General features: G+C 36.2%; 2 protein-coding genes across 3 annotated transcripts; one reads left to right on the forward strand and one right to left on the reverse strand.

The window, feature by feature from the left end:
• Window positions 1-1,419: 1,419 nt before the first annotated feature.
• On the forward strand, window positions 1,420-23,972 carry gtsf1 (gametocyte specific factor 1). Of its 2 annotated transcripts, none has more exons than XM_077218526.1 (7): window positions 1,420-1,733; window positions 2,362-2,483; window positions 2,583-2,709; window positions 3,294-3,374; window positions 3,571-3,631; window positions 4,946-5,016; window positions 23,924-23,972. In XM_077218526.1, coding segments are annotated over exons 1-7 (678 nt in total). In that variant the 5' UTR covers window positions 1,420-1,519; the 3' UTR covers window positions 23,926-23,972. The 2 variants fall into 2 exon arrangements, with proteins under 2 accessions (XP_077074641.1, XP_077074640.1); XM_077218525.1 differs by lacking the exon at window positions 23,924-23,972 and adding an exon at window positions 6,336-6,705 and having other exon boundaries at window positions 1,421-1,733.
• Window positions 23,973-24,191: 219 nt separating this feature from the next.
• Window positions 24,192-25,248, reverse strand: rprm3 (reprimo, TP53 dependent G2 arrest mediator homolog 3). The gene has a single exon (XM_077218537.1). It carries the CDS (start codon window positions 24,953-24,955, stop codon window positions 24,641-24,643), a length of 315 nt encoding a protein of 104 aa, XP_077074652.1. The 5' UTR covers window positions 24,956-25,248; the 3' UTR covers window positions 24,192-24,640.
• Between the last annotated feature and the right edge of the window lie 1,817 nt (window positions 25,249-27,065).

The following is a 27,065-nucleotide window of genomic DNA, read 5'->3' on the forward strand; positions in this document are numbered from 1 at the left end:
GGCCTTCTGGACAGCAGTCAGGTCGGCAGTCTTACCCATGATTGCGGTTTTGAGTAATGAAACAGGCTGGGAGTTTTTAAAAGCCTCAGGAATCTTTTGCAGGTGTTTAGAGTTAATTAGTTGATTCAGATGATTAGGTTAATAGCTCGTTTAGAGACCCTTTTCATGATATGCTAATTTTTTGAGATAGGAATTTTGGGTTTTCATGAGCTGTATGCCAAAATCATCAGTATTAAAACAATAAAAGACCTGAAATATTTCAGTTGGTGTGCAATGAATCTAAAATATATGAAAGTTTAATTTTTATCATTACATTATGGAAAATAATGAACTTTATCACAATATGCTAATTTTTTGAGAAGGACCTGTATTATGTGTATGGGTTAGGGTTACTTATGTGTGATTGAAATATATATACATGTGTACTGTACACAGTACATCGTATACATGTATCTGTGTGTGTTTTCTGATGAATGGTTTAGTCTATGATTAGGGTAGGATGAAGGGGTACATTAGCCATACTGAAATGAATCCCATTAACAGTTATTTAGCTACGTATTTAGGAACATAGTTAATTCACTCATTAACTATCTCTCCGGTTTAATTTTATGAAGTTAATATTTACCGAACATTGCTGCAAATATAGTCGTTGCTTTCTACGTTATGGGAGCAGTGTATTTCCTTCCTAAATCATTCATTTGTACATGCACAGCGCAATTATTTATATTTTATGTTGGTTGGAAATCTGAACGGACCGGAACTGCAGACCTCTTTGCGTGATCACGAAGGTAGGCTAATGGCTGAATCGGAATTTATAAGCAAGATCAAAGATCAATAGCCTAATGCCCAGTTGTGCTAAAATAAATATCATGAGACTTCCATCATCAGATGAAAGCCAGTGCCAGTGCTACTACCATTTTTTTTTTACAGTCTATGGCTACTACCCATGCGAACATGTACACTAAGCTTTTCCCTCCAAAAAACCCCTAAAACTTATCTAAGTAATATACAGTATTTCGTTGTCACCCTGCCTCTCCAAATGCAAAACTGACATTAACTAAATGCAATAATGCAGTAACAGCTGAAAAAGTACTTGGGTGTGTGTTTTATTTTATATTTACTGTTCAATAATGTAATCGCTGCTGTCTGTCCCATAGATAAACATGACAGCCAGCGTATGTTTTAGAACACGAACCACGTGACGGCCTTGGCGGCGACATCAAAGCGTGTCGCAAATCTTTCTCTCTATAGCACTGAGTAGAGCATTTACATTTAGAGTCAAAAGCAATTGTTTGACAATCTCAATTGATTGCAGGCAGCAGATAGCCAGATGAGCACGCGCAATTCCTCAAAACTACAAAAAAAAGTTGTAAGTTCAAGTGCTTTTAGAGCGAGAAAGTATTTCCAGTTGCGATTTAAAAAAAAAAATAGCTAATGTTTTTGTTTGAAATTCCATGACTTTTGGACACGCTTTTTACCAATTAGTCCTGCTCGGCACGTGCTGCTTTTCTATTGATCCATGTGCTGCTGTTGTTTTATTTGGTTTAATTTTACATTTGGCGTGTTTCATTTAGGGTGCCATTTTTATCAGAGCTACCGGAAGACACAAGGCCAGCCACAACCACCCAGACCTCCAGAGGAAGCAAGCATGGCCACTATTAGATTCGGAAGTAGCGTCGGTCTGTCTGGAGTAAACTCTGAACATCAACTGCACAGCTGGAATGAACAGAGTGGTAATATAATAGTTGGACTTGCTATATCAGTACGTTTACATGGACAACAATATTCCGATATTATTTCTGATTAACTTGCATTAATCTGTTTGAAGTCATACTCGAAGTAAACACAAATAAAATTAAGACATGTTGAGTATTCACATTATCGAAGTGTATTATATGCCTGTACACCGTCACACTATAAAAATTCGTGTGTGAGTTTTCGCCGCATTTGGCGACAGGACACAGGCCTATAAGCACGGCAGTTTTAGTTTGAACCGTTTAACGGCAAACAAGAGAGCAGCTTCAGAATTTGTAACGTTATCCGCCCTCGCCTATTTGCACGTATATCATGACACATAATTAACTGCACTTGAAGCTTTCGAAAAATATCCCCGAAAAATAACAGTTATAACACGTAAAACGTGAACATGAAAGGAATATTCTAAAATCAGCTCATGTAACTTAAACACCTTAATCAGAGTTTTGTCGTATTCAGAATAAGGCCAATAATTAGATTACTGCTGTCCATGTAAATGCTGATAAGTCCCATTCATTAATTTATCAAAATTGATCATATGCTTCTTTTGGAAGCAAATAAGTACAGTTTCTATTTTGCATTTGATGGCGCATTTTGTTTCCAAAGCTTATGGTGAAGACACTCACACTGATGATGCCGACCCCAACAGGATTGTGCAGTGCCCATATGACAAAAACCACCAGATCAGAGCCTCTCGCTTCCCTTTTCATGTTCTCAAGTGCAGGAAGGTTGGTAATGGCAGGGGAAACGTTCTTCATTTGTTTCATGCATTTATTTAAATTGTGAAAATACTCCTGCCTTATTTATGTCTACTAAATCTGTTTCAGAACCACCCCAAACTGGCCAGTGAGCTGAAGTCTTGCCCCTTCAATGCCAGGCACTTGATTCCCAAGCATGAGTTGTCTCATCACATAACAAACTGCGAGGACAAGAGGTCTCTGAACGCTGAAGAGGGTTAGTGTTGCATGTGTGAATTTGACTCATGTCGTTCTAAACCAGTAAGACTTTCGTTCATCTTCGGAACATGAGGGAAGATCCTTTTTTATGAAATTTGAGACCTTTCTGTCCCTCCATTGAATGCTCCAAAACTACCACTTAGACGCTTCAAAAAGTTCATAAAGAGATTGTAAAACTAAAAAAGCTCTCAGATTTCATCAAAATATCTTAATTTGTGTTCCAAAGATGATCGAAAGTCTTACGGGTTTGGAACAACATGAGGGTGAGTAACTTATTTTTGGGTGAACAATCCCTTTAAACTTTAAATTCAAATTAAACTTGAATGAGTTCTATATGTTAGCTTTAAAGCTATATATCTGGCAGGTCATTTAAATGGTCATGCAATGTGACTTTTTGGAAACTTTATTATTGTGCATGCTGTTTTAATGAATTAATAGTTTAAACTGAAATGAAATGGTGAAATCAAAAGGTCTTTTTTATTTTTTATAAAGCTGTTAAAATTAATTATTTTCTGTGATCTTGGCATTGAAAATGCATTAATAAACGCTTTGTCAATCCTTTTTTGTTGTTGTTTTGTCCAGGTAAGATAGAGGTCCTGGAGAAGTTCCAGGTGCCGGTTAACACCTGCGCAAACCCTTCACCTAATGAGGACTGGGAAACAGGTCTGTGACCATACTTCTTTTTAGTGCGTATGTGTTCTTATACTAGGTCTCTACTGTATATCTACTTTGGCATTGCCACTCTACCTTATTTACTATGTATGGTTTCTGAATTATGTGTTTGATTTTGGTTCAAATGAACAAATCACCACTCTCTGGATGATTCCTTTTTTTGGGGGGGGGGGGCATGTGATTGCAGAGACTGATGATAATGCTGTCATGTTTGTCTGGGGTGAATCCAATCAGCTTGCTCAAAACAAGTGAGTCCTTGTGTTTTTTTTCTTGTTTTTTTTTCTTTCTTATAACATTTATGCATCAAAACTCAGTTTATATGGAGTTTTGAAAATCTTTAGTCATGGCACATATATTCAAGATGGTGTGAATTTAAAGGGATATTTCACCGCTGGAAAGATGAATGTGTATTTAAAATGGATCATTTATGTAGTAGGAATGTGAGATTATTTTAGAAGTTGGTGTCTTCTAGACTGAGAAAAGCCAGAAAATGTATTTTTGGCTCATCATGTGGATGAAAGACAACAACTCCCAGAATGCACTTGCTTCGCTGCCCTACGAGGCCACTCCCAAGCCACGCCTACCGGTTACAGAGGGCAGTATCAGAAGAAATTATACAACTAGGCTACTAGTTGACTCGAAACTGATGGATGGATAGATCCATGTGTAGATCAAAGCTACGTTGCTCTTGTTACACATGCTGGCGGTGCCGTTTCCTCAGCAGATTCAGCGATTTCTTCCAGAAGAAAATGGCATCGCTGAAATTCGCGACAGCAATAGGACTGTCTATCTGTGTCCATAGGCACACACCTGCTCCGGCCGCCTCTTGTTCCTTCATCATCCGCAACTGTTCCTCGCTGTATTGTGGCTTGTACATGTAGCCACGAGCATCGGATTCGCTCACCAGATCTTCAAAATCCTCTTCTGCCTAAGCTGTTAGCTTAGCTTAAAAAAACGATGGCTGACACTATTTGTACATTCTGTGAGTGAGATCCCACCCCCTATGGGCGGGTTGAAAATATGTGGAACTAGCTCCTCCTACTGGCTGTAGTCTCTAGCCTCTGGCCAAAAAAAAGCCTCCGATGACGCTAAATGACGATTTTTGCGTGATCTGCATTTTTTCTCCAGACACACAATACAGAAATCTCTCGTCTCTGGGGGACATGAGCGAGGAAAGCGCGGTCATTCGGAAATACTACCAGGTTTCTACTGATGCAAAGCTTAATGCTAATTGGTGAAGGATCCCTTAAAGTTTGATTCCTATAACACTAACCACAAGTACATGTACTGTACAAATTGAAAAAGGGGCACATAAATGTTGATTATTTTAAGTGTTCAGTTATTTCTGCATTACTAATGGAATTTGCAAAAAATGCTTTTCAAAATGACCATCCATTTGAGGTGAACAAGCAGTTTCTGAGCATTGTTTTTTTTTTTGAGAAATGAACCTTGAAATGTTTTGTTTACAGTTGTCTCTACACAATGAGCCAGTATAAAAGTGTTTTTAATTGGAAAATGTGTAATATTTGCCTTACGGAGTTTTGTGCTCATGTTTTTGTTAGGCCAGAGCCATCTACCACCATCAGTTTATCCGATGGACTACGGGCACCATGGACTCTGCCATGGAAACTCTGTAAGCACTTGAACACTCTAAATTTTAACCAGAGGTGCATCCCAATTTGCATAGTTATGCACTTTTCTTGTGCTATAAATGGTGTGGGTAGTGTGATCACACCGAAAATTCCAAAAAGAGAAGGTACACTTTAAATGCTTAGATGGTGCACTTAATTAACCGAAAAAAACCAACACTGAAATGGAATGCTTCCCTACTAATTAGTATGCGAAAAACAGTACGCCAACAGAGTAGTATGTCTGAATGCAGAATATTCAGAAAAACTTTAGACAATAAGTCCCTGTATGACCTACTACTACCGGCGAAATTCTGAAGTGCGCGTTTGTTTGACACTTTACCATCCCATAAGGCCACGGGGTGTATCGCATCAGTAACAGCCAACTATACATCAATCGAAGATGCATATGAAGCAATGTGTCGATGTGTATCGCCTCAGTTAAGGAGATGTACATCACTACTGTGAGGAGACTCAGCTAATGCTGGTAGTTCATTTGACGGTAACATGGCAAGGTGTCCTATGTCTGAATTTCTTTCATATTTAATAGAACGTACTTTTTATTTATTTTTTTATTTTTAAACAGTCGTGAAGTTCAAATTCAAATGTTACAATCTCAGACAGTATTTTGATTTTGATTTATTTTGGATTTGACAGACAACATAATCCAAAGGATAACATGTTAAAGTGTAAACACTTATTTCCAACATGGTCCTTAGTGTTAGAACATTTAACACAAAACGAATACCTATTGCAAGACAAAAACATTTAGCACAAAATCATCCAAAGTTCAAAAACATTCTAAAATCGCCTTAACCTGATGTCTAAAAGCCCCTCTAGTATTTACATTTTTGAGGGAAAGCGGTAAATTATTCCACAATATTATACCTTTATAAAAAAAAAGAACTTCTGGCTGCATTATTAACTCTTGGCACTTTACAAGAACGGACACTGGACCTAGTATTATGATTGTGCTGTGAATTTTGAAAAAGATTTTGAATAAGATTTTGCAAGTGTTGGACGCTTCATGCACTCAACTGTCGCAGGTTTAAAAACTTAGCGAAGGGGCTATCAGACTCCAATGCTGAATGACAAAATAACCTTGCAACATTTACACACTAGATGGTTGAGTACATAGTGCTTAGTATATAGTGCATAATTTGGGACACCACTCTGTGCTTTTGAACAAGTGCTCTTGAGTTATACAAATGCACCAGTAGATGGCAGCAGCACTCTTACCTGATTCAAACAGTTCTGTTTTGTTAGTTCTGTGTGTGGAAACATTGTCATTCATACATTACCTTTTCCCCCTCTTTTTACTAAGGATATGTCACCACTGGACGGACTTCAGCAGAAAATCTTACTTTTTAGAATACTTTAAGCACGGTGTGATTTCTAGCTTAACTTGTTTATAGTCTACTTATCTTTTAAGGCTTTTAATTTTGAAGTGTTGTGAAATAATAAAGATATTTCCCTTTTCCTATTTTCTAAAAGTAATGCACCTCTGTAACCGGCTACGGTCCATGTGCAGAGACACTCCTTATTAAACCTAGCATTTCAGTATTTCATCTTTCAAAGAAGAAACAATCAGTATCAATCTTTCTGGACTATTTGTTTAGACTTTTGCATTTCCTAGCAGTGGTAACCTTTAATATTGACCTGTATGATTCATTAAAGGTTTCTTTAAGTGTAAACATCTGTCTGTTGCATTTCTTTTACCATGCAGTTAAAGCAACAGAGATTAAAATAACATATTAAATCATTACTTTTGAGGATTTGGTTATTTATTTAGCTTCACATATAACCATATTTACAGAAATTGTTACCTGATTGATTTTAGTAACAGTTATGCTAATAAGATAGTAATACTTCGTAATTTAGTTGACAAATTGCTCTTTTGATAATGTTAAAATTGTTTTTTTTTTACATTTTGGTGAAACTTTACTGTAAGGTCTCATTTGTTAGTATTGGTTAATGCATTAGTGAATATGAACTAAATTGAGCAATATATTTGTACAGTATTTATGAACCTTTGTTGATGGTAGTTAATAAAACAATTGTTCCTAAGTTCAGTGCATTAAATAAGATGCAACTTTGTTTAAAAAACTGATCAACAGTAACTAAGGTTAAAAAGTTCTTTGTTCTTAACAAATGAAACCTTAAGTGTTACCCAAGTTTTAAACCTCTTGCACATGACGTGTAGAATACATTTATACACTTTAAAGTACATTGCGCAATATATTGAATGTGTTTTGAAATGCAGATAAAATACAATTCGTTGTCAGATTAATCAATTATCAGACATTAACAATGGTGGCTTCTTGATAGCTAATGGATTAAAGTAAAATTACCTTTATTCTTTTGAAAAGGAAGTGTGTTTTAGTGGTAAAATTATCCACTTTGTATTACAGAAATGAGTCATTATTGCAATTTCTTTTAAACTTGTGAGATCCTGATGGTCTCTCACACTGTGCGCTTTGAGCATTTCTAATTAGTGCGTGAATGCTCTGTCCTTTTTCCCCCGTTACAGTGGCTGGTTTGAGTCACAGAGGCGGTGGACTAGTGTAACCCTGTCTTACAATATGAATGGAGCATGAGTTAGTGTGGCAGGGCCACAGGTCTGCCCCTCTTCCTCATCTCCCGTGAGCAAGTTTAACCCGCACAGACAGTTGGCCACACCAGCTCTCCCCTGCTAGCTGCACTGACAACAGACATTTGCACAAATAACTGTGTGTGTGTGTGTGTGGGCAGGACTGATTGCTCGCACCCTCTGGTGTCTCTGTATCTGTGTGCCTGTTAAACACAGCTGTGTAGCGCTTCCTTTAATGCACTGTTGCTCCAAGGAGCAGTTTACAATCTCGGTTTCATTTTTAAACTTCGCACTTTCGGCATGTGTGAGCGAATGAAATACAATGCAATGCTAAGAATGCAGCTGGAGTTTTCTTGTGCTGATTCGGTTGATTGAAATTCAAACAGTTTCCTGCAAGATGATATCCTATACGTCACCTATTTATTTTTATCTGTTTTATTGTAACTTTTTTTCTTTTTTATGCATGTATAATTATACATGCATTTTTTTTTTTGACAGCCTGGAATATTTTTACATATATAAATGTCACTGCAGGACCTTTTAAATTAACTGTAAATGGCTACAAGAATTAAGAATGATGAAACTTGGTCACTGTTTTTGTTTCATCATTTTAAAATACACTGACTACGATTTAAAAGTTTGGTATGCTCACCGAGGCTACATTTATTTGATCAAACATACAGTAAAAACAGCAATATTGTGAAATATTATTACAACTTAAAATAACTTAAGTATATTTGAAAACAATTTATCAATTTTGAAAACAGTTGTGCTGCTGTATATTTTTGTGGAAAACATGATGCTTTGTTTTTAGAATTCTTTGATAAATAGAAAATTTAAAAGAAAATAATTTATTTGCATTAGAAAACTTGATAAATTATAAATGTATACTGTCACCTATGATCAATTTAATGCATCCCAGAATAAAAATATTACTTTCAAGAGTCCTCACTGACCCAAACTTTTGAACAGTAGTGTACTACTTCTGCATTAATTTCCATAAAATTTTGAGCAGTAAATTTTCTCACATGATTTTCTTTATTTTTTATAATATAGTTTCATTAATGGTATTTGGGAAATGCTACAAATAACTTGTGGAAACCAGAGCATTTTTCACCCATAGCTCATTAATATGGGAAAGAAAATTGCCCCTCTCCTCAATTCTTTAATCTTAAGCCCTAACTAAAGTAGAAGCTAATCCGATTACACGCAAGACACACTGCAACGTGACTGACAATAAAGACCCCTCATTTGCATCTGGTCCTGCAACAGATGCTGAAATTACCCAGCGTCATGCTAGTCTCTCACACGCTTCCATTTGCTCAGCGTTGTGTGCTTTGACACGAGCGTGTCCGTTCATCATTAGCCGTGGCTTGCATCAATGACACTCTGCAGAATGGGACTGCTATGTGTGGAGCTGACTAGAAATGGGTCACTTCAACCTGTCAGCTATGCTGAAAGAAAAATAATGCAATAATGTAGAACTAATGTTTTTGTCCCATTCATCTGGATTTTAATGGGGGTCATTAATAGGCTATTCCTAGATGATAAAATTGGACATGAATGCATCTGAAGCAAAAGATAGTATTATTGCATGACTGCCCTTTCTCTGGAATGCTGTAAAGTATTCATGAGGTGCAAATATATTCTGTCCTTCAATTAATTTTCCCCAAAGAGCAATTTTACCAGCCGATGCTTTGCCTTTCTGTTCTGCCGGCGTTTTACAGTTACATCAGAGAGCGTCTAACATTAGTGTTTGAATGCTGTTTACTGGACCAGTAATAGTTATTTAGTAGAACTTCATAGTTCAGTAATATTTTATTTTTTGTGAAAACTTTTTATCTCACTGCATACTTCACAGAACATGCTTAAAAAAATAAATAAAAAATTGTGATAGTTGTAACATGAAACCTATGGAAGCCTAGTAAATTGTATCTGTCATACCTGACCTTTTATCTCTTTGTATGACTTAATATGTCATTTCAACTGACTCATAATTTAGACTTTTAATGTCATGGTTTTGACTGACAATTTTGGCATGTCATATTTATGACTTGGTGTCTTCATTTTGACCTTTTATGTCATAATTGTGACATTTAATGCCATAAATATAATTGATCAAAGCCTAAACAGAACACATGCAATGAAATGTAGATAATTCAGTAAGTGGCATCCAGTTCTCATCGAAAAAAACTTTTTACATTAAAATTTGATATTTTATTTCAATGGCCTTCTTTAGACATTCTACTAACTATAACATAACTTTACAATTACATGTCAACTAACTCTCATTCGAGTATTAGACTGTCTGCTTAATATCTGACTGTATTTGGTCCCCCAACAGACATTCTACTGACTATAAGTAACTTTGCAACTACATGTCAACTTATTCTACTTACCCGATCCCTAACATCGAATTCTAAACTTACAGTCTACTAATACTCTACTGAGAGTTAGTTGACATGAACAGTAGTTGCAAAGTTACTTATAGTTTGTAGAATGTCTTTAGTGGACCATTGTAATTTTTTAATTCATAGTCTTTTGTGATTTTATTTAAAGTATTATCTTTGGTTGTTTGATCAAGTCATGAAATTTGATCTATTAATTAATGGAAGGTATTAAGCACATTGCACTGTGTGGTGTTAATTGGTATATTTTGGCAAATGTATAAATCCTATGTATATTTTATTTGTACAGATACATCAGTCCACATTATACAAACTGCATACTGCAAAAATAGTATGCACATAGCCTTACTTTAGCTATTTGTCTGGTGCAACTTATGTTTCCTGTTACCTCAATTAATGCCGAGCAGTGATGCACTTAAATCAATGTCATGCACTTAAAACATTCAATATTTACTTCAAATGGATCTCTCTCTGATTGTAAGTGTTTTTTAAGCACAAGCGGTAAAATCAGTTGGCCAAGGACACTTAAGAAAGGTTCATTATTTGCATGCAATCTGATAACTGAAGGTCTTCGAGCTTAGGTCGAAGTCTCAGCACTGGGTCACGATCTGCGTAAGCACTGTGAAAGGGCCGCTCAGCAGGAATCGACGTGCTGCAGTTTGAGACTGCATGTTTGAAAAGGTTTAGCAAGACATTTATGACAGAAACCCATGGGAAGCACAGTCATGCAGAGCGAGAGCGAGTGGGTGGACATACAGCAAGAATTTGATTACATCGCTGGTTCTTAAGACTCTGAGAAGTTGCCTTATCTTACTAATTAACATTGTTTTTATTTTCATTTATCACACAGCTTTCTGGAATACTTGATTCTGATTGGTCAATCATGGCATACAGCTTTTCCAGGTAACTAAAACTGGCATGTCTCTAGTATCACTCCACGGACTCACGGTCTCTTGTTTCACACAAACAACTCGCACCATCTTGCGTCTCGTCGATTGTAGTAAAAAAAAAAGTGTATTGCTGTAATATTGTTTTTGTTAATTAGGCCTACATCTGATATGTATGTACAGTAAATGGAGAGAACAAAAGTTTTTTTAAATATAAATAAATAAAACTTTAATAATTAGTTATAATTTTTTCCACATGAAGATTTTAAATGATTCATATTAAGAATTGCAAGCACGTATTGCACTCAAATACAAAACCTAGAATTATTTCAAAGCAATGCTTATGTCTACTTCAGATGACCTTGATATAAACACCCATAAAACTCTACAGCTAGCCTTTCATCCGAAAATAAAATGTATAATTATACGCAGCCAGTAACTCAAGCCTGTCAATTGTCATTAAAATCTAGTTATGCAATATTTGGTGTGCTGTACAAAAATGTGCGCTTTGCAGAACTGTGGCTGGGCTTAAAATGCCTTTTGCTGTCAATCACATTTAGACTCATTGGACTGAACAAAAAGGAAGGGATGGGGGGAAAAACAGTCTGTCACTTCCTGTTCCTCACACACCACTGGAGTGATGGGTCGCTCTGTCCTGACTGTGATGGAAAGGTATTACAGCTGTTACTCCCAAATGCTGAGCGAAAGTCTGGGCCTCGTGGGTCGACGGGGATCGCATTAGAATATTTGCATTTGTGCATGCAAAGGAGAGATTCAATGCGTAGAGGCATTCATAGGGAGAGAGAACAATACCAACAAAGATGTCTTGACAAAATAACTGAATTAAAAAGGATGAGAAAGAGCAGCCAGCTTCACTGTCTGGACCTCCCGGTGTCTCATGTCAGATGTGGGTGTGTAATTGAATAATACTTTAGTATGGCATTAATCAAAGTCTATTTTAAGATCTTTAAATACTACAGGCCAATATGTTGTTTTCTCCAATGCTTTCAGTAATAAGAGATTATGCTTTTGTGTAACGCCAAATAATTTGGCTTATTCAACAGATAACTGATGTAATTGAAAAATTAATACACTAGTCTTTTTACTCAATACAGTGTGTGTGTGTGTGTGTGTGTGTGTGTGTGTGTGTGTGTGTGTGTGTGTGTGTGTGTGTGTGTGTGTGTGTCATGGAGCCAAAACATGCAGACGTCAATGATGAGCTCACCCATTATTTTACCACAATTACAATTATCACATACTAAGATTTTTCTAAATGTATAACAGCTCTGCAGTGTAAACTCAATCATTCATATGTGCGAACACATTAATGGCACCAGAACTTCTCCAAAGAACTATACTCTAGAATTCTTCCAAATGAAGGATTCTGTATAGAGAATGTTGAGTGTCAGTCTAGGGTAAATGAGGTGAGGTGGTGTGATTAAATGCAGCAAGTTTTACTCCTAAAGTTACACAGTAAGTCTCCAGAGAAGCTTTTTTTAGACCTTGTCCCTTGTGGCTTTTCAGCAGACCCTTGATTTTGTATAACATCTGTCAACGATGAATGAAAAAACTGATTAATTTTGGGAGTTAAAGCTGTCAGATATGATCTAAAAAGAAGAGATTTCATAGATGGTGAATGGTTTTGGATTAACCCCAAAGTAGCTTAGGCATCTTTTTATTATGTTTTTCTCAGCGAGGTTTGGTGGCAAACAGTGACTTCCTGTGTACTAGTACTGCAGAATCCCTATAAAACTCCTTGAGTTTTACACAATCGCTTGTTGTGTAACATTTAAGGTGGTTGCAACCCACCTAGTCCCTTTTTTTAATGCTAACATGTATTGTAGAGACCTCGCATTTCTTCCCTTCTTTTATACTCTGACATTTCCCCTGTTCCATAGCCTTTCTATTTCTCTGTCAGTTCGTAATGCCACGTCACTTCTCAGGACCGTACCGCTGTCTGACAGCCACTACCACCGGGAGTGACCTTTTCTTACATTCCTTTCATCCATGCTTGCACTCGCTCTCCCTCTATCTTTAAAGAAGGGCTGAAGAAATATAAAGCAATCACGGCATCAATCATTCAGTGCCTCTCTGAGGAAAATTCATGAGAAGCCTTGGCAAGATTCTCTCTTTTTAGCTTCGTCATTGTGATCTTTGTGATATTCTGAGGAGAAAAATAAGATATGCATAGACAAGTTAAAATTTTATATTTCATAACTTGAAATACACCAATGTGTATAAAGATAATTACCCATAAAATATATTCATCCTAGACAGGCCCATATGAAATCATGTAAATAAACCAAATGAACAACTTAACCAAAAAACTATTTAACAAAACATCACTAAACGATTATGAAAAAAGTTTAATAATACACATTTAAATAATTCTGAGAATGTAAAGTTGGTGAGAAATGAAAAAAATCTATTTGGCTCTAAACATTTGTTCAAAATTATTCAACCCCCAAAAGTTACGTTTTGTGCAGAATCTTTTATCAAGTCAAGTAACCTTGATTACCACTGTGAACTCATGTTTACATTTGAAAAGAGGTTTCTGACTTGGTCTGAGTATTTAGGGAGATGCTGAGATCTCCCTAAATACTTGGGTGTATGCAGGCACTCTGCATCATGTATTTTATAACGTCAGGTTCGCTTCTCTCTTTATTCCAGAGCATTTGATGCTTTGTATTTATTATCTTTGAACTGATTATGAAATTGACATGATACATTTACTTGACATAATAAATTGTTACATTTGATTTTATTCCGACTGACTCTGAAATTGTTTTCCCAAGTAGATTAAACGGATTCGTACGTTACCGCAAGTTTTGCGTCAGATTAGTGACGACTAATATTTGGCACTAACTCAAGTGTATGTGTTTTGCAAAGACAAGAAGTGAATTTTTGTTTAGGGCAGCAAAAGTGCTGCTAGGCTAACCTAAATCTGGGTTTGTCTTACCTCTGTTTTAATTTACTTTAGTTAAGTGTACGTGGTAAACCATGGCATGGCCAATCCAAAGCTATTATAAGACAAGTAAAGTTGGTTGACTGTTACAGTGGCCTCTACTAAAGTAAACGTTACTTTAATTTCACGTGTATCCAATCAGGGGAGCTAAACCAAAGTATCTTTGATTGTGTAAGCTTGAATGCGACAGATCTCAGGTATATAGCATTGCCTCTGTTTAGTGACCGAAGTTGGCGAGCTTGTGATCGTGAGACCCACGTTATACAAGGGGTGAGGACCTCTGAGTGACATAGCTTCCTAATATGAATGGGTAAAATATAAGTAAAGAGTTAAATAGAACAATCAAATGTATTGCTAAACTATTATATAATTGACCAATAACCAATTAGCAATCTTCTTTAAATTCGAGGTCGTGATAAAATGGAGCCAAATATAAAATGGAGTCAGATAAAAGCTTAAATGGAATTAAATTTGCCACGTGGAAAGACAGTAACGCGCAGAGACCTTTACCCGTTCTATCGTACCGATCTATACGGGCTTACAAAAGTTTGTTTCTGCTGTACAGCAGATCTAGAAGAAAATGGTGTCATAATCCAGTTTAAGTAAGTTCAGTGATGGTTCATTATTGTAGTAAAAAAAGTTATTAATTTAGTGTATATATAGCCGCTCTAGTGAAAACAGTGCTGTCATCGTCCAGCTCAGTTCAATCAAGATCAATAATATCGTTGAATATTAGGTATCCCCAATTTAGCAAGTCAAAAGCCAAGGGCGACGGTGGCAAGGAACCAAAACGGCCTCAGGTGACAGAATGGAGAAAAAAACCTTGGGAGAACCCAGGCTCAGTCCGAGGCCCAGTTCTCGGGTTATATCGGGTGTTATAGGAAGTGTTCCCGGTTCCGGCTTGAGCTCTAGGAGATCATGGTCTTTATTACCTCCTATAATGCTGCCTGTTTGCTTGAAAAAGCTTCCAGATAGCTGATAATCTTTGGTTATCATGTTACCACTGCTTTCTTCAAATTCCACCAAATATTTTCAATATGATGTAAATCTGAAGACTGTACAGCCACTCATTCTACGACTGATCACTGAACCAAACTTAAGTAGATTTGGATGTATAATTTGGGATGGCTGTCCTGCAGGAAAGTCGATCATCAAGCTTCAGTCTGTGCACCGAAGGCATCACCCTCCTTGCCAAAATGGCTTGATACTTTAAAGAAATACAGTCAAGATTTACACTTCCTGCAACAGAAGTGCCGTTTGACCATGCATGGGGATGCGTTGTTCTGCTCATAGGCTTTGCCTTTTTTGCACCAGACATACCGCTGATCCATGGGTACAAAAGGTTCTAGTTTGGTCACATCCCTCCATAAAACATTATTCCAGAACACCACAGATATATTCAAATGAATTTTAGCATATTCATGTCGACCTTTTATGTTTCTCTTGGTCAAGAGTGCCATTTGGCAAGATGTCTCAACTTGAAGGTCATGCTTGTCTAGTGTTCTTCCTATACTGTGCATTTGAGGACGAAAGGGCCATAATCCAAATTAGTGATTAAGGCTATATATTTATTACATGGCTTGGTTGAATTCTAATGTAGAATGCGGTCTGTTATTTCTTGATAACAGGCCGCTGCTAAGTATAACACACCGTTGCCATGAAAAACAGAGCATTGCCATGGATACAGTTCTATTCACTCTGGAGCAATAAATAAACTCCTTTTTAAATCAATATTTTGTCAAATTATTGATTTATTTGGTAGGTAGCCATGAAATAAGCGGGATAATGTAGAGCGAGGCGGTTGTTATAGCGAATACAACCCCTTCAGGCTGATTCAAGACCGCTTCAGGTCGGGGTCCTGATCAGCCTGTCGGGGTTGTATTCGCTATAACAACCGCCTTGCTCTACATTATCCCTTAAACACATATATATACATGTGTATATATATATGTGAAAATTTATTTGCTGAAAATGTATGTAGAATTTACATACCGGTACATGTATGTATATATTTTATTTATTTTTAATGCTATTTATTCCTGTGATGAATTTTCAGCATAATTTCTCCAGTTTTCAGTGTCACATGAACAACAAATCAGTATATTAGAATGATTTCTGACGGATCAAAAATCATTTCTTATCAATGTTGAAAACAGTTGTTCTGCTTAAAGGGAATTAAAAAAAATGGCTGGGCAGATTACCCCGGTTGTTGTTCAAAAAACGTTTGCTCTAGTCTATGCTAATATGTTTTCTATATGTTTATATTATTCCTACTCTTAGTGCGCTGCTGTTATACAAATTTAACCATCCACAGTTATCGGCAGTGTTGTACCACTCTTAACACATGGGGTCAGCATGCAAGCTATGCAACCATTTAAATAAAATGGCCAAGCCACCCTGCCAGAAAAAGGTTGCACAAGTCTAAAGGGAAGAAAGAAATGAAATCGACTGAGTTATCCTATATTTGATGATAAATCCTAATGGCTCCTAATATTCAACCAAACCCTGGACCTCTAAAGAAGACGCATGGCGTCGAAACGTTAGTCATTCTGTACTAATAAAAATTATTTAAAACGTTCTGTGCTCCGGTCCTGCTTCTTGGTCCTAGCTAGACCTTAGGTCTTTTTTCTTAGATTTCTGTGTCCTGTTCCGTGAGCACCAACTAGGCTGAAGCGCAAGTGACCCCTTTCTATTAGTAGTAATATGTTTCTCATAACTATTAATAAAGTAATACCTTAATTTACTAGGAAGGTTAAAAATAAAACCAGACAAAAGAAGACATTATACCTTGGCTTAATGATACCCTTTGGCAACAAATGAAAGAGCGAGATTTTGCTAAGTAGTAAGAAATATAAGACTCTAAAGCAGAGTTTTTTATTAGAATAATTTACGATGCAAGGGGCAATGGGAAGATTATTTGGAAAAATCTTAATAAACTGATTGGAAGACATATGGATCATGGACCAAGTGAAATAGAACTTAAAGTTAATGGAATTTTAATTCAGGATCACGAAAGGATAGCAAACACTTTTAATGATATTTTGAGCTTTTCTGTAGTTCAAACAGTAGAGTGTTGGCGCTTGCAACGCCAAGGTCATGGGTTCTATTCCCAGTGAAAGCAAGAACTGATATGTACCTTGAAATGCAATGTAAGTCGCTTTGGATAAAAGTGTCTGCCAAAAATGCATAATTGTTTTATAAATTCAGTTAAAGATATTGTGTGTAGTCCACTTATTATCTTAATAATCCAACTTTAAGAATACATGAAATAACTGAATCTGTAGTTATATGTATTAAGTTCTTTTAGAGCTTCAAAAGCGAAGGATGCATACGGTTTACATACTGCATTTTTAAAAACATATAAGGATATTTTAGTTTTTCCTATATATCACCCATCTGATTAATCACTCAATTAAAACAAGGTATTTACCCAGATCATTGGAAGTCAACAATCGTGACACCAATTTTAAAGGGTGGTTATAAAACAAATGTAGGAAACTACAGACCGATTAGTATTTTGCATGTTTCCAAAGTGGCTGAGAAATGGGTAGCAAAACAGCTGATAACTTACCTGAATGAGGGACATACCCCCTTGCATTCTATGCAATTTGGATTCCGTGCTAATTATTTAACTGAAACTGCTAACTGTTATCTTCTTGAGACCATGAAATTTAAACTAGACGGTGGTGAGCTTTTTAGGATTTAAAGAAGGCTTTCGATACTGTGAACCATGGAGGTACTCGTACAGAAATGTTAAAAAGTGTGAACTTTGAAAGAAGCTATTAAATGGATGAACTCATACTTATCAAATAGGAGGCAAAGTGTCCGTGTTGGTAATAGTCAAACAACATATCTGAACTGTAATATTGGAGTTCCTCAAGGATAAATTTTGGGCCCTATCCTGTTCAGTTTATATATTAATGACCTGCATAGTCTGTCCATCTGTTAATATTCAAATGTATGCTGATGACACAGTTCTTAATGTGCATGCTAAAAACAAACAACAAGCAGCAAATGATTTAACTCAGGGATTGGTCCATGTTTCTGATTGTTTAAGTAATTAATACATTTGAATATAAGCAAAACTGTTTGTATGTTCTTTTCACAAAGATGTACAGTGATTCCTCATGTGTATGTGTTAAAGGAGAAAAGATAAATGTCGTTCCTGATTTTAAATAGGAGTAATTTTAGATTCTCAGCTGCCATTTCAAAAGCATGCTAAAAAGGTAGCCAATATTATTCAATATAATTTGCTCAACTTTAGGCAAATAAGACCATATTTAACAACAGAGGCAGCAAAACTTTTTATGCATCCTATAGCATTTTCTCATATTACATATTACTTTACTAGTTGGTCTCAAGCAAGCACAACAATTTTAAAATCAATTGAATCTCTTTACAAACAGACACTTATTTGATAGGAGGACTGATAGTTTTCATCATTGCAAAATAGTGCAAACATATAATTTATTGAGTTTCGATAGTATTAAACATTTTGTTGATGCTTGCTTGCTTTTTAAAATTTTAAATGGTTATGCACCTCCCTTATTACGTCATTTTATAATGCAAAAGGATACCAATGGCAGAGCAATTACTAGAGGAGACTTGTAGTTTAGGCATACAACTTTCAGACGATCAGTCTTTTCAGTTAGAGCCATTCATTATTGGAATACTCTACCAACTGAGTTAAGGAGTAGTGCAAACTATTCAACATTTAAATTTAAGAAATGGCTCAAAGCAGATCAAATACTGTAATTGTGTTAATTATTATTATAATGTTTTGATAATGACATTATTATCCCTAGCAGTGTTATTGTCAGGCCCGGCTCCAGATATGAGATGAAAGGTGGGCCAAGTGATATTCCAGGTGGGCCGGTCAGAAGGAGGAGGAGGGGGAGGGGGAGGGGGTATACGGGACGACTATTTAACATATTTTGGAACTATTTAGTAACTTTATATATATATATAGATAAACATGTTTAACGTGTTTATTTTTACATTCTCTCTTTTTGCATTTGTAATTTTTTTTGACCTCTTAACAGATCTTGTATCAATTAAGTAACTATAGATTTGATAAAAAGGAGCAGATCTTTTAAAATAACTATTTACATCAACTAAAACAAACTTGTTACTAACTAAAAATGTTAACATGTTCTTCATTTTTAATATTTTTTTGTATATATTTTGGAACTATTTAGTAACTTTATATATATATATATATATATATATATATATATATATATATATATATATAAACATATTTAACATGTTTATTTTTACAGTCTCTCTTCTTGCAGTTGTAATATTTTTTTGACCCCTTAATAGATCTTGTATCAATTAAGTAACTATAGATTTGATTAAAAAAAAAGGGCAGGTATTTTAAAATAACTATTTACATCAACTAAAACAAACTTGTTATTACTAACTAAAAATGTTAACATGTTCTTCATTTGTAATATTTTTTTTGGAACTATTTAGTAACTTTATATATATAAACATAGGCTATTTAACATGTTTATTTTTACATTCTTTTTTTTGCATTTGTAATATTGTTTTGACCCCTTAATAGATCTTGTATCAATTAAATAACTAGATTTGATTAAAAAAAAGGGCAGGTATTTTAAAATAACTATTTACATCAACTAAAACAAACTTGTGACAAACTAAAAATAGAAATTTGATCAGAAATTCAGTTTTTCTTAAGAATTATCCTCACGTCTGTTAATATAGTATAACATTACAGATTTTTGGCCATTGTTATTATTTACATTTTTATTTTTACAATCTTATGTAGGCCTATATTTAGAATCTTTTTTTTTTTTTTTTTAACCACACAACAGATCTTGTATTAGTTTAGTAACTTTAGATTTGAGGAAAACAGGGCAGGTCTTGAAAAAGGTCTACTCATATAACTATAATATTTACAGCATTAGCTTTCTACTCATTTTAGAGAATTCTGTTACAAACTCATCCATGTCCAGCTCATGTGTTATTGCTTTTTCATGAGCTAAAAGCACAAGGTTTTTTTTCCTCTCATGAAGCATTGTTCGGCGGAATGGTGTCAAAATTCTTGCCAGAGTAGAGAATGAGCTCTCACATGAAGCAGTAGAGACACCCATGACCATAGCAGATACATACAATTTATGAAGACCTGCAAATGCATCTTTGTATTCCTGCAAGAGTTTGCAAACAGCAGAACATTCAGCATCAGATGGAAGTTTTTTGGACAGCATTGGTCTGGCAACAAGAATTTCATTCTGGAGTTCATTTTTTGCAACCCCTGCAAGACTACAGAGAGGCTCAAGCAACTGGATGTCAAGAAATTTGTTAGATTTTGGCATTAAACCTGAGAGGGCGTGCATCAGCTGCAAATTCTTCGTGGAAAACCTGTTTTCTATCTCTGATACAGCTGTATCTAGTATGTTCAACATCTGTCGTCTCAGAGCTGCAGTGGCACATTCAGAACCTGACTGCCATTCTTGCCCTAAAGGTGAAAAAATGACAGAGTCACCATAGGAGGGATTCACAGTCCGTTGACGTTTTGGTGAGGGCTCAACAGTAGACATTTCAGCGCAGTACTGCTGAAATTCACTTTCATTTTCTCTGAGATTTTTCAGTGCACCAAGACATCCCTGCACAACTTCAGCTGCACTGCACAAATCAACATGGTGAGATTGTAGGATGCCATTTGCTGGTTTTAAAATGGCGAGAAGATGTATCAGAAATTTGCCAATTTTAAAAAAATGGCGTCGCTTCAGCTGAGAGAGAAGCCCAGAGGCTTCTTTTGCAAGGTCAACTGATGCATTGTCATCATTGGAAACCTTAAAAAGAATGTTAAGAATTACTTCCTCATTATCCACAACACATTTTGTGACTTCATAATGACTTGTCCAGCGGATTTCCAACAGCCTCTTGAGATACGGGCAACTGTATCTCTGAGAGACAAAATGATGCCTGAAAAAAGAGTGCAGGGAGCCTGACAAGTCAAAGAATCTTTTGGCACAAGGTTCACTTTGAATCGCATGTATGACAGTGAGGTGAAGCTGGTGATTATAGCAGTGGATGTAGGGGATATGCCTGCCCAACCTTTGTTGTAATAAAGCCTGAACACCACCTCGCACCCCGCTCATCACTGATGCTCCATCATAACACTGGCTCATTATATTATCAGCACTGTATCCTGTTTCAGACAAGTGTTGTAATATTTCAGTAGTGATGTAATCTGCATCAAGCTGCTGGAGTTCTAACAAGCCAATGAGATGTTCCTCTGGCACACCATTGCACACAAAACGAATTATAATGGACAAATTTTCCGTGTTGCACCGATCCCTTGTGCCATCACTTTTTAAACAGAATGCAGCTAAATCAGCAGTGTCATATTTCTGTTTTATTTTTTTCAGAACCATGGATGCCAAAATTTCAATCACTTCATTCTGGATGGTTTTGGAAGTGTACTTTGCATTTTGTGGGATACCTGATGTAATGTCAGCGAGGTATTTATCTTTTTCCAACGTGTATTTAAACAACTTGGCAAAAAGCCCCGCAGCTATGCAATCTTCTTCACTGTCACATGTTTCACAATCCCCGCGTAGTGGAAGCTCATTGACTGCTAAAAACTTCACAACACCTGCCATGCTTTTTATGTAATAGCGATTCTTTTCTATCTGTTGTGGGCCGAGCAAACATGCTACGGTTTCCCCCGACACTTGTCGGCGGCAAAACTCTGTCCATGAGGTCGAGGCTTGTAAATGAGCTTGACTGCACGCATGTTTTTGAAGACCGCGGTCACGTTCTAATGCTGCTTTCCAGTTTCGAAAACCTGTCGAAACGAACGTGTCATTTTCAGAGAAAGCAACACCGAACACTCGACACGGAAAACAAAAGCATGCATCGCGATCTACAGAATATTCAAGCCACGGCCGTGACTGATACCAAGCGGCCGAAAAGCATCTCTCTCTCCCTCCAAAAAGAGTTCGGGGGTACGATTTCAGAACCGGCTGGTAAGGATTTGCCCTGTTTAAATCATTTGGGACAGAATTGCTGCATCTTTGAGTGGGTGTATTTGTGCTTTTGACACCAACAGAAGCTGCTGATGAACTCGACTCATCCATTTCTTCGACCTCATTGCCGCAAATGGATGAGGAGGTAGCTTTGTCCTGGAGACCTGAAGTAGTTTTCTTTTGTCCTTTCGGAACAAGAAATCTGTGCATTTTATGTTTTATTAGGCTACTAGAGTGTGGTAATCAAGTTCACTAATTGTAATAGTTCTTCTAATAAAGTTCATTGGCTGTTACTGTCGTTATATTGCTTCATAATTCAGCACGTCCGTTTACCTCAAAGGCTGCGAAGTGAATGAGCTAAGTCTGTCTCGGAGGGAAAAAAAGGAGGGGGTTGGGAAGAAAATAGAAAATAACGTATCTCGAGCTGAATTGAATATCGCACCAATTTTGTGATTGGCTGTTATGTGGTGTGGGGCCAGGGTGGGCCAAGCTTCTGATTGGGTGGGCCAGGCCCACCGTGGCCCCCCCGTGGAGCCGGGCCTGGTTATTGTATGTAAATTGATATTGTTTTTCTATTTTTTTTTTTTGTGATGCATGTTTCTTATTTATGGATAATTTGGATTTGTATATGTGATAACCTACCAATCATTTTAGGTTGCCTTTTTTAAAATTTACAGTGTTTGACTGTTGATTAATGAGCACTGTCCCAATTAAATAAATAAACAATACAATACATAATATTTGGGTGGAAACTGAGATTTTTTCAGGACGTTTTGATAAATAGAAAGTTTATTATTTTGAAACTATAAATGTTTGTTAATAAAAGTAAACAAAAGTAATAATTTATTTTCAAACAGATACTGCCTGGGGCTTTTCATGGCTTGTTTATGAATGAAAAAAAGAAATAAACTTGAATAATGTTCTTTATGGTATTATATCCAACATGTATATGGTATAGTGCTATTTATGGAAGCCTATTTAAATAAAGCATTACAAGCTTTATTAAATGCACTGAGATTAAAAAAATCAGCAGCGATCGGTTACATATGTCTGGATGGGGTCTTATGAGCTGAATGTCCTAGGATTGGGGTCAGTAATATAGCACACAGCCTTAATCTCTAATTTGGATTATGGCCCCTTGTCCTCCAATGCATGTACTGTATTTCAGCACCATCTGTGTTAAGGCAGTGACTTTATAGTAACGTCTTTGGCCTGTTCTGAGCTGTCACATGTATTGCATTGAGTGGCTTTGGCCCTGTTGTAACGATGTCATGCTTTTATAGAGCAGTGTGTGTACAAATAAAGAGGACAGGGTTTTACCAAATTGATTTTATAGAATTATGCAACATTTCTGTAATACTACTTTTAGGTTTTGGTTGAAGAACACCGATATACAATGATATTCATGCAAATAAGACAAGGCTGCTGTTTTTGCAGTTTGTTAATGTGCTTTGCATACTGAGAGCCCCTAAATTACATAATGTATAGTTTAGCTAATTATATCGTTTTTACTATAGCCTAGTTTTTGTTTGAAACATCATGATAATACATCATTAATTCAATGTTTGGGGTGCAATGTAAAAATACCGTCTTAAAAATAAAATTTTCCTCTTGTTATATTTACCTAAAACTGATGTGAAAGGCAGTTGGTGAGACAGCAAAATATACAAATTTAAAGCTGATATTTTTAACCATTCTCTTTTTACAGTGTAAAACCATATTGGTGCATTTTAAAATGTCAACATCTGTTTTGAAATAGAATCATGCAGTAACCAAGAACATTAGCTGTTAATTTGAAAGAAAATTTTACTTTCCTAACAAATTACATGGAGACTGAATTATGCTATATTTTACAATGCTGAGAAGTTTTAGGGCCCATGTACATCTTTGGAGGAAACAAATTGCTTTACACAGCTAAGAAATGTATTAAAAGCTCTGCACCAAACTGTGGTGTAATGCAGCTACAAGCTATACGGCAAAAGGAATAGATGGAACCACGGGCCTCGTATGTTAACTCATTTATTGTCTCATCTTTTAATCAATTTTCATTCTTTTCTCATAGAACTTGATTCACATTCTTGCTCTGCTGAAGACACTTTATTGGACCTCTTGGACAGACCTGCAGAAAGGCTGAATATATTCATGTGTATTCTGATAATGGTTGTCTTTCATTAAAGATATCTAATTAATATATCATCTCAGCATGATAGACAGATGTTATATAATTAATTGGGTTGTTAACTGGATTGTTGTTTTGATTCGGTCTGATTCAAAGGTTCCGTTAAAAAAATCCAAATACGTCCTTTAGAAACTAAAATAATGTTTTAGAATGCAGAATGAAATTCATGTTTAATTTCATTTCAATCCATTTTTTTGCATGCAGATTCACACAATGATCTTTCTTTAACCCATTAAAAATTAACTAATTATTTCAATTGAATCAATATATGCAAATTATGAGTCATAAAATTCAGACACAAAACATTGAAATTGTCATTCCTGTATTAATGAATTTGATTATCTTTGTCTGGTCTTGTTGTTTCAGGTGATGTGTTTTGATTGAATATGTAGACAAATATTTAACACAACACATGTTTGACCTTTTTTTAAAAATAAAAAAAGAGTCATTGTTAACGGTTCTGATCCAAGATGAAATGGCCTAAAAATCCATTTAGTTCAGCACTGGCATGGAAATCATACCAACAGGTGTCTTTCATTAAAGATGACCAGTTTGTGTCAGTTAAGTCACTGGTGATTCACGACACACAGTCTATTCCACTCATGCAGCAATCATAATAATTTCCGCGTCTTTGGAAGGTCTTCTGTCCTCCACCAGCAGGTTGATCAGACTCTCGGACTTGATGAGTAGATTGCACCCTAGGAAAAAGATGCCGAAAATGACTGTCAGTGACAGCACACAGAGAACCGCTATCTGCACCAAACGCATGATGAACTGATCTCGCTCGTCCTGAATCGGTGAACCGAACCCGTCGCTGGTGCTGATCACCGAGAAGTTGCAGCATCCTCGGAGGCTTTCCAAAGGATGCTTTGCTGAAGAGATCGTCCGGTTCATTAGTCCGTGTGAAACATTCATGTCGAGTTTTTTGTGGCGTGTCCAACGAGTAGCATTTGATGTTTTAAAACTTCCAAAGGATACCGGGTTTGCCCAAGTCACTTGTGCGTTTCCATGGACATCATATTTTAAAAGTAATTAACAGTCGTTAAAGCGTCGGTATTTGGAAGATAGTCTGATTTATCTGTGTTGTATGATAGAATGCAACACCCAAGCATCTCCGCAGCAATCTTGGTGATGTCTGGGAGAGCGCGCACTCCGCTTTTCAGTGCGCCTTTGAGCGCGCGCTGAGAGGCGCGGCCACGCGCACACACTTTCTTCTGAACTCACAGACCAGAGGTTTGGAAGGAGGCGTGTCTTAAAAGTACGTGTGTAGGCTACAAATAACTATATGTTTGGAAAGCAGTTTCAAACAAAATGCAGAAACCACGAAAGCTGCATGATATGGCTCTGAATTCGCTGTTTGTAATGACCACAATTTCTACTGAAGTGTCGAACCCAGCCTGAGATAAAATGTGTAAAGAAAATTCAAGGTACATCAAGGTAAATATCACTTGTGAACAGAATATTTGTTTCGTGCGTCATTTCGAATCTATATGTTGCCTCATTTATTTTAGTTTGCATAAAGTGTGAAAAAAGTTAGGCCTATTATTTATTTGCGCGTATTTAGGATGCTAGCTATGAAATTAGCCGTAGCAAGAAACGATTCGGCCAGCTTATTCCAAAAATGATTGAAATATAATTTCCACCAGCAATATTTTTGCCACAGTGTTTTGAGATGTGGGGAAAATGACATTTGTTGAAGACGGTCTAGTTTCAATTCAGCAGTGACGATCCACTGGCGAACATTGTTTGTTAAAAATATTAAATAATCTAATGAATGTGGGTTCTTACTCGTATTTGAAGAATCTCGCTTGTTATCTACGTAGCCAGTAGTCACATATTAATAGTGTATTCAAATAACTTGGTGTATATCTACATCGGAACGCTAGATGGCAGTATTACCTTGCTTTATCAGTGTAATTGGCTGTACCCAGAGTCATATAGAGATATTGCTCTGGCTTTACCTAGGCGTGTAGACTCTAAACAGTGCAAGTTCACCTAGAATGCTTAATTTGAAAACTCATTTTAATTATCATAAAACATGTCATAGCAAAATCGCAGTAGCTTGACCAACTGTGACTGAAATAATTTAATACTAGGCTATAGCTTTATGTTAGAAAATCAAAGAAAATGTTAAAGAAGCAAGAAATAAATACGTCATTTTAATCAATTAAGCAATCAAGCAACATACAAATTAAATTAATTAGCTACGCAGCTATAGCAAATGCAAGTGTGGCCTTCAGGCTTTATATGTCTGCTTTGGTGTTGCACTTTTACAACATGGAGATATACAAATGTGCACAGGTTCAGAATTGTTTTAGATTTTTTTTTGTGTGTGCATAAGTTCATTTAGGAATAGCATTATATGCACATACATTTCATTGTGTTTTTTATGTTATGTTATCTTGCATTTAAATCCCTAATAGCATAACTTATTTGAATGCCAAAGTAGCAGGAAAGTATATGCACAAATGTGACTTTCAAGTGTACGCTTTTTACCCTGCATACTTAATGGAAACAATCAAACATTGTTTGTTTGATTGTGTCTCACCTCTGTGCAATAAAGCACATCTGAAGTTCATCGCAAGCATATACATAATGTTTATCCTTACAGAACGTTTTGTTATTTGAACTATTTGAATGTTTAAACAACAATCATGTTGTACTTTAATTGCATTGATGACTACATTGCTTTCATCAGCCATGAATCTGTAGATGGTACACATCCTCATGCCAGCAGTGCCGAGAAATGCTCCTTCAGCCTTTTGCTTTCTAGAGCAACATATGTAATTACTGGTTTACAGTTACTCTCTGAGAAGATGCTGATGATCTTCGCTGATACATGAGACCGCTTTTTGACATTATATAGGCTAAATACTATAATACAATTTGCTCCGATCCTTCAAAAAGATTGGCAGAGCGTCGTGTCAAGAGTGCTGAAATACAGTCCAGCAGCACTTTTCAATCTTTGTTCATGTTAGTTAATTAAAATGCAACTGTTCATTGTTAGTTTATGTTAGCTCAGGCC

The sequence above is a fragment of the Siphateles boraxobius genome, unplaced genomic scaffold (genome assembly GCF_051911475.1).
Source record: "Siphateles boraxobius isolate OS27281-9 unplaced genomic scaffold, OSU_SipBor_1 77, whole genome shotgun sequence".
Lineage (NCBI taxonomy): Eukaryota > Metazoa > Chordata > Actinopteri > Cypriniformes > Leuciscidae > Siphateles > Siphateles boraxobius.

Coding starts and splice junctions, on each gene's coding strand:
- gtsf1 (XM_077218526.1), top strand. CDS start 1,520: ATGTGCTGCTGTTGTTTTATTTGGTTTAATTTTACATTTGGCGTGTTT. Junction 1,734..2,361: donor CAGCTGGAATGAACAGAGTG/GTAATATAATAG, acceptor TTGTTTCCAAAG/CTTATGGTGAAGACACTCAC. Junction 2,484..2,582: donor ATGTTCTCAAGTGCAGGAAG/GTTGGTAATGGC, acceptor AATCTGTTTCAG/AACCACCCCAAACTGGCCAG.
- rprm3 (XM_077218537.1), bottom strand. CDS start 24,955: ATGAATGTTTCACACGGACTAATGAACCGGACGATCTCTTCAGCAAAG.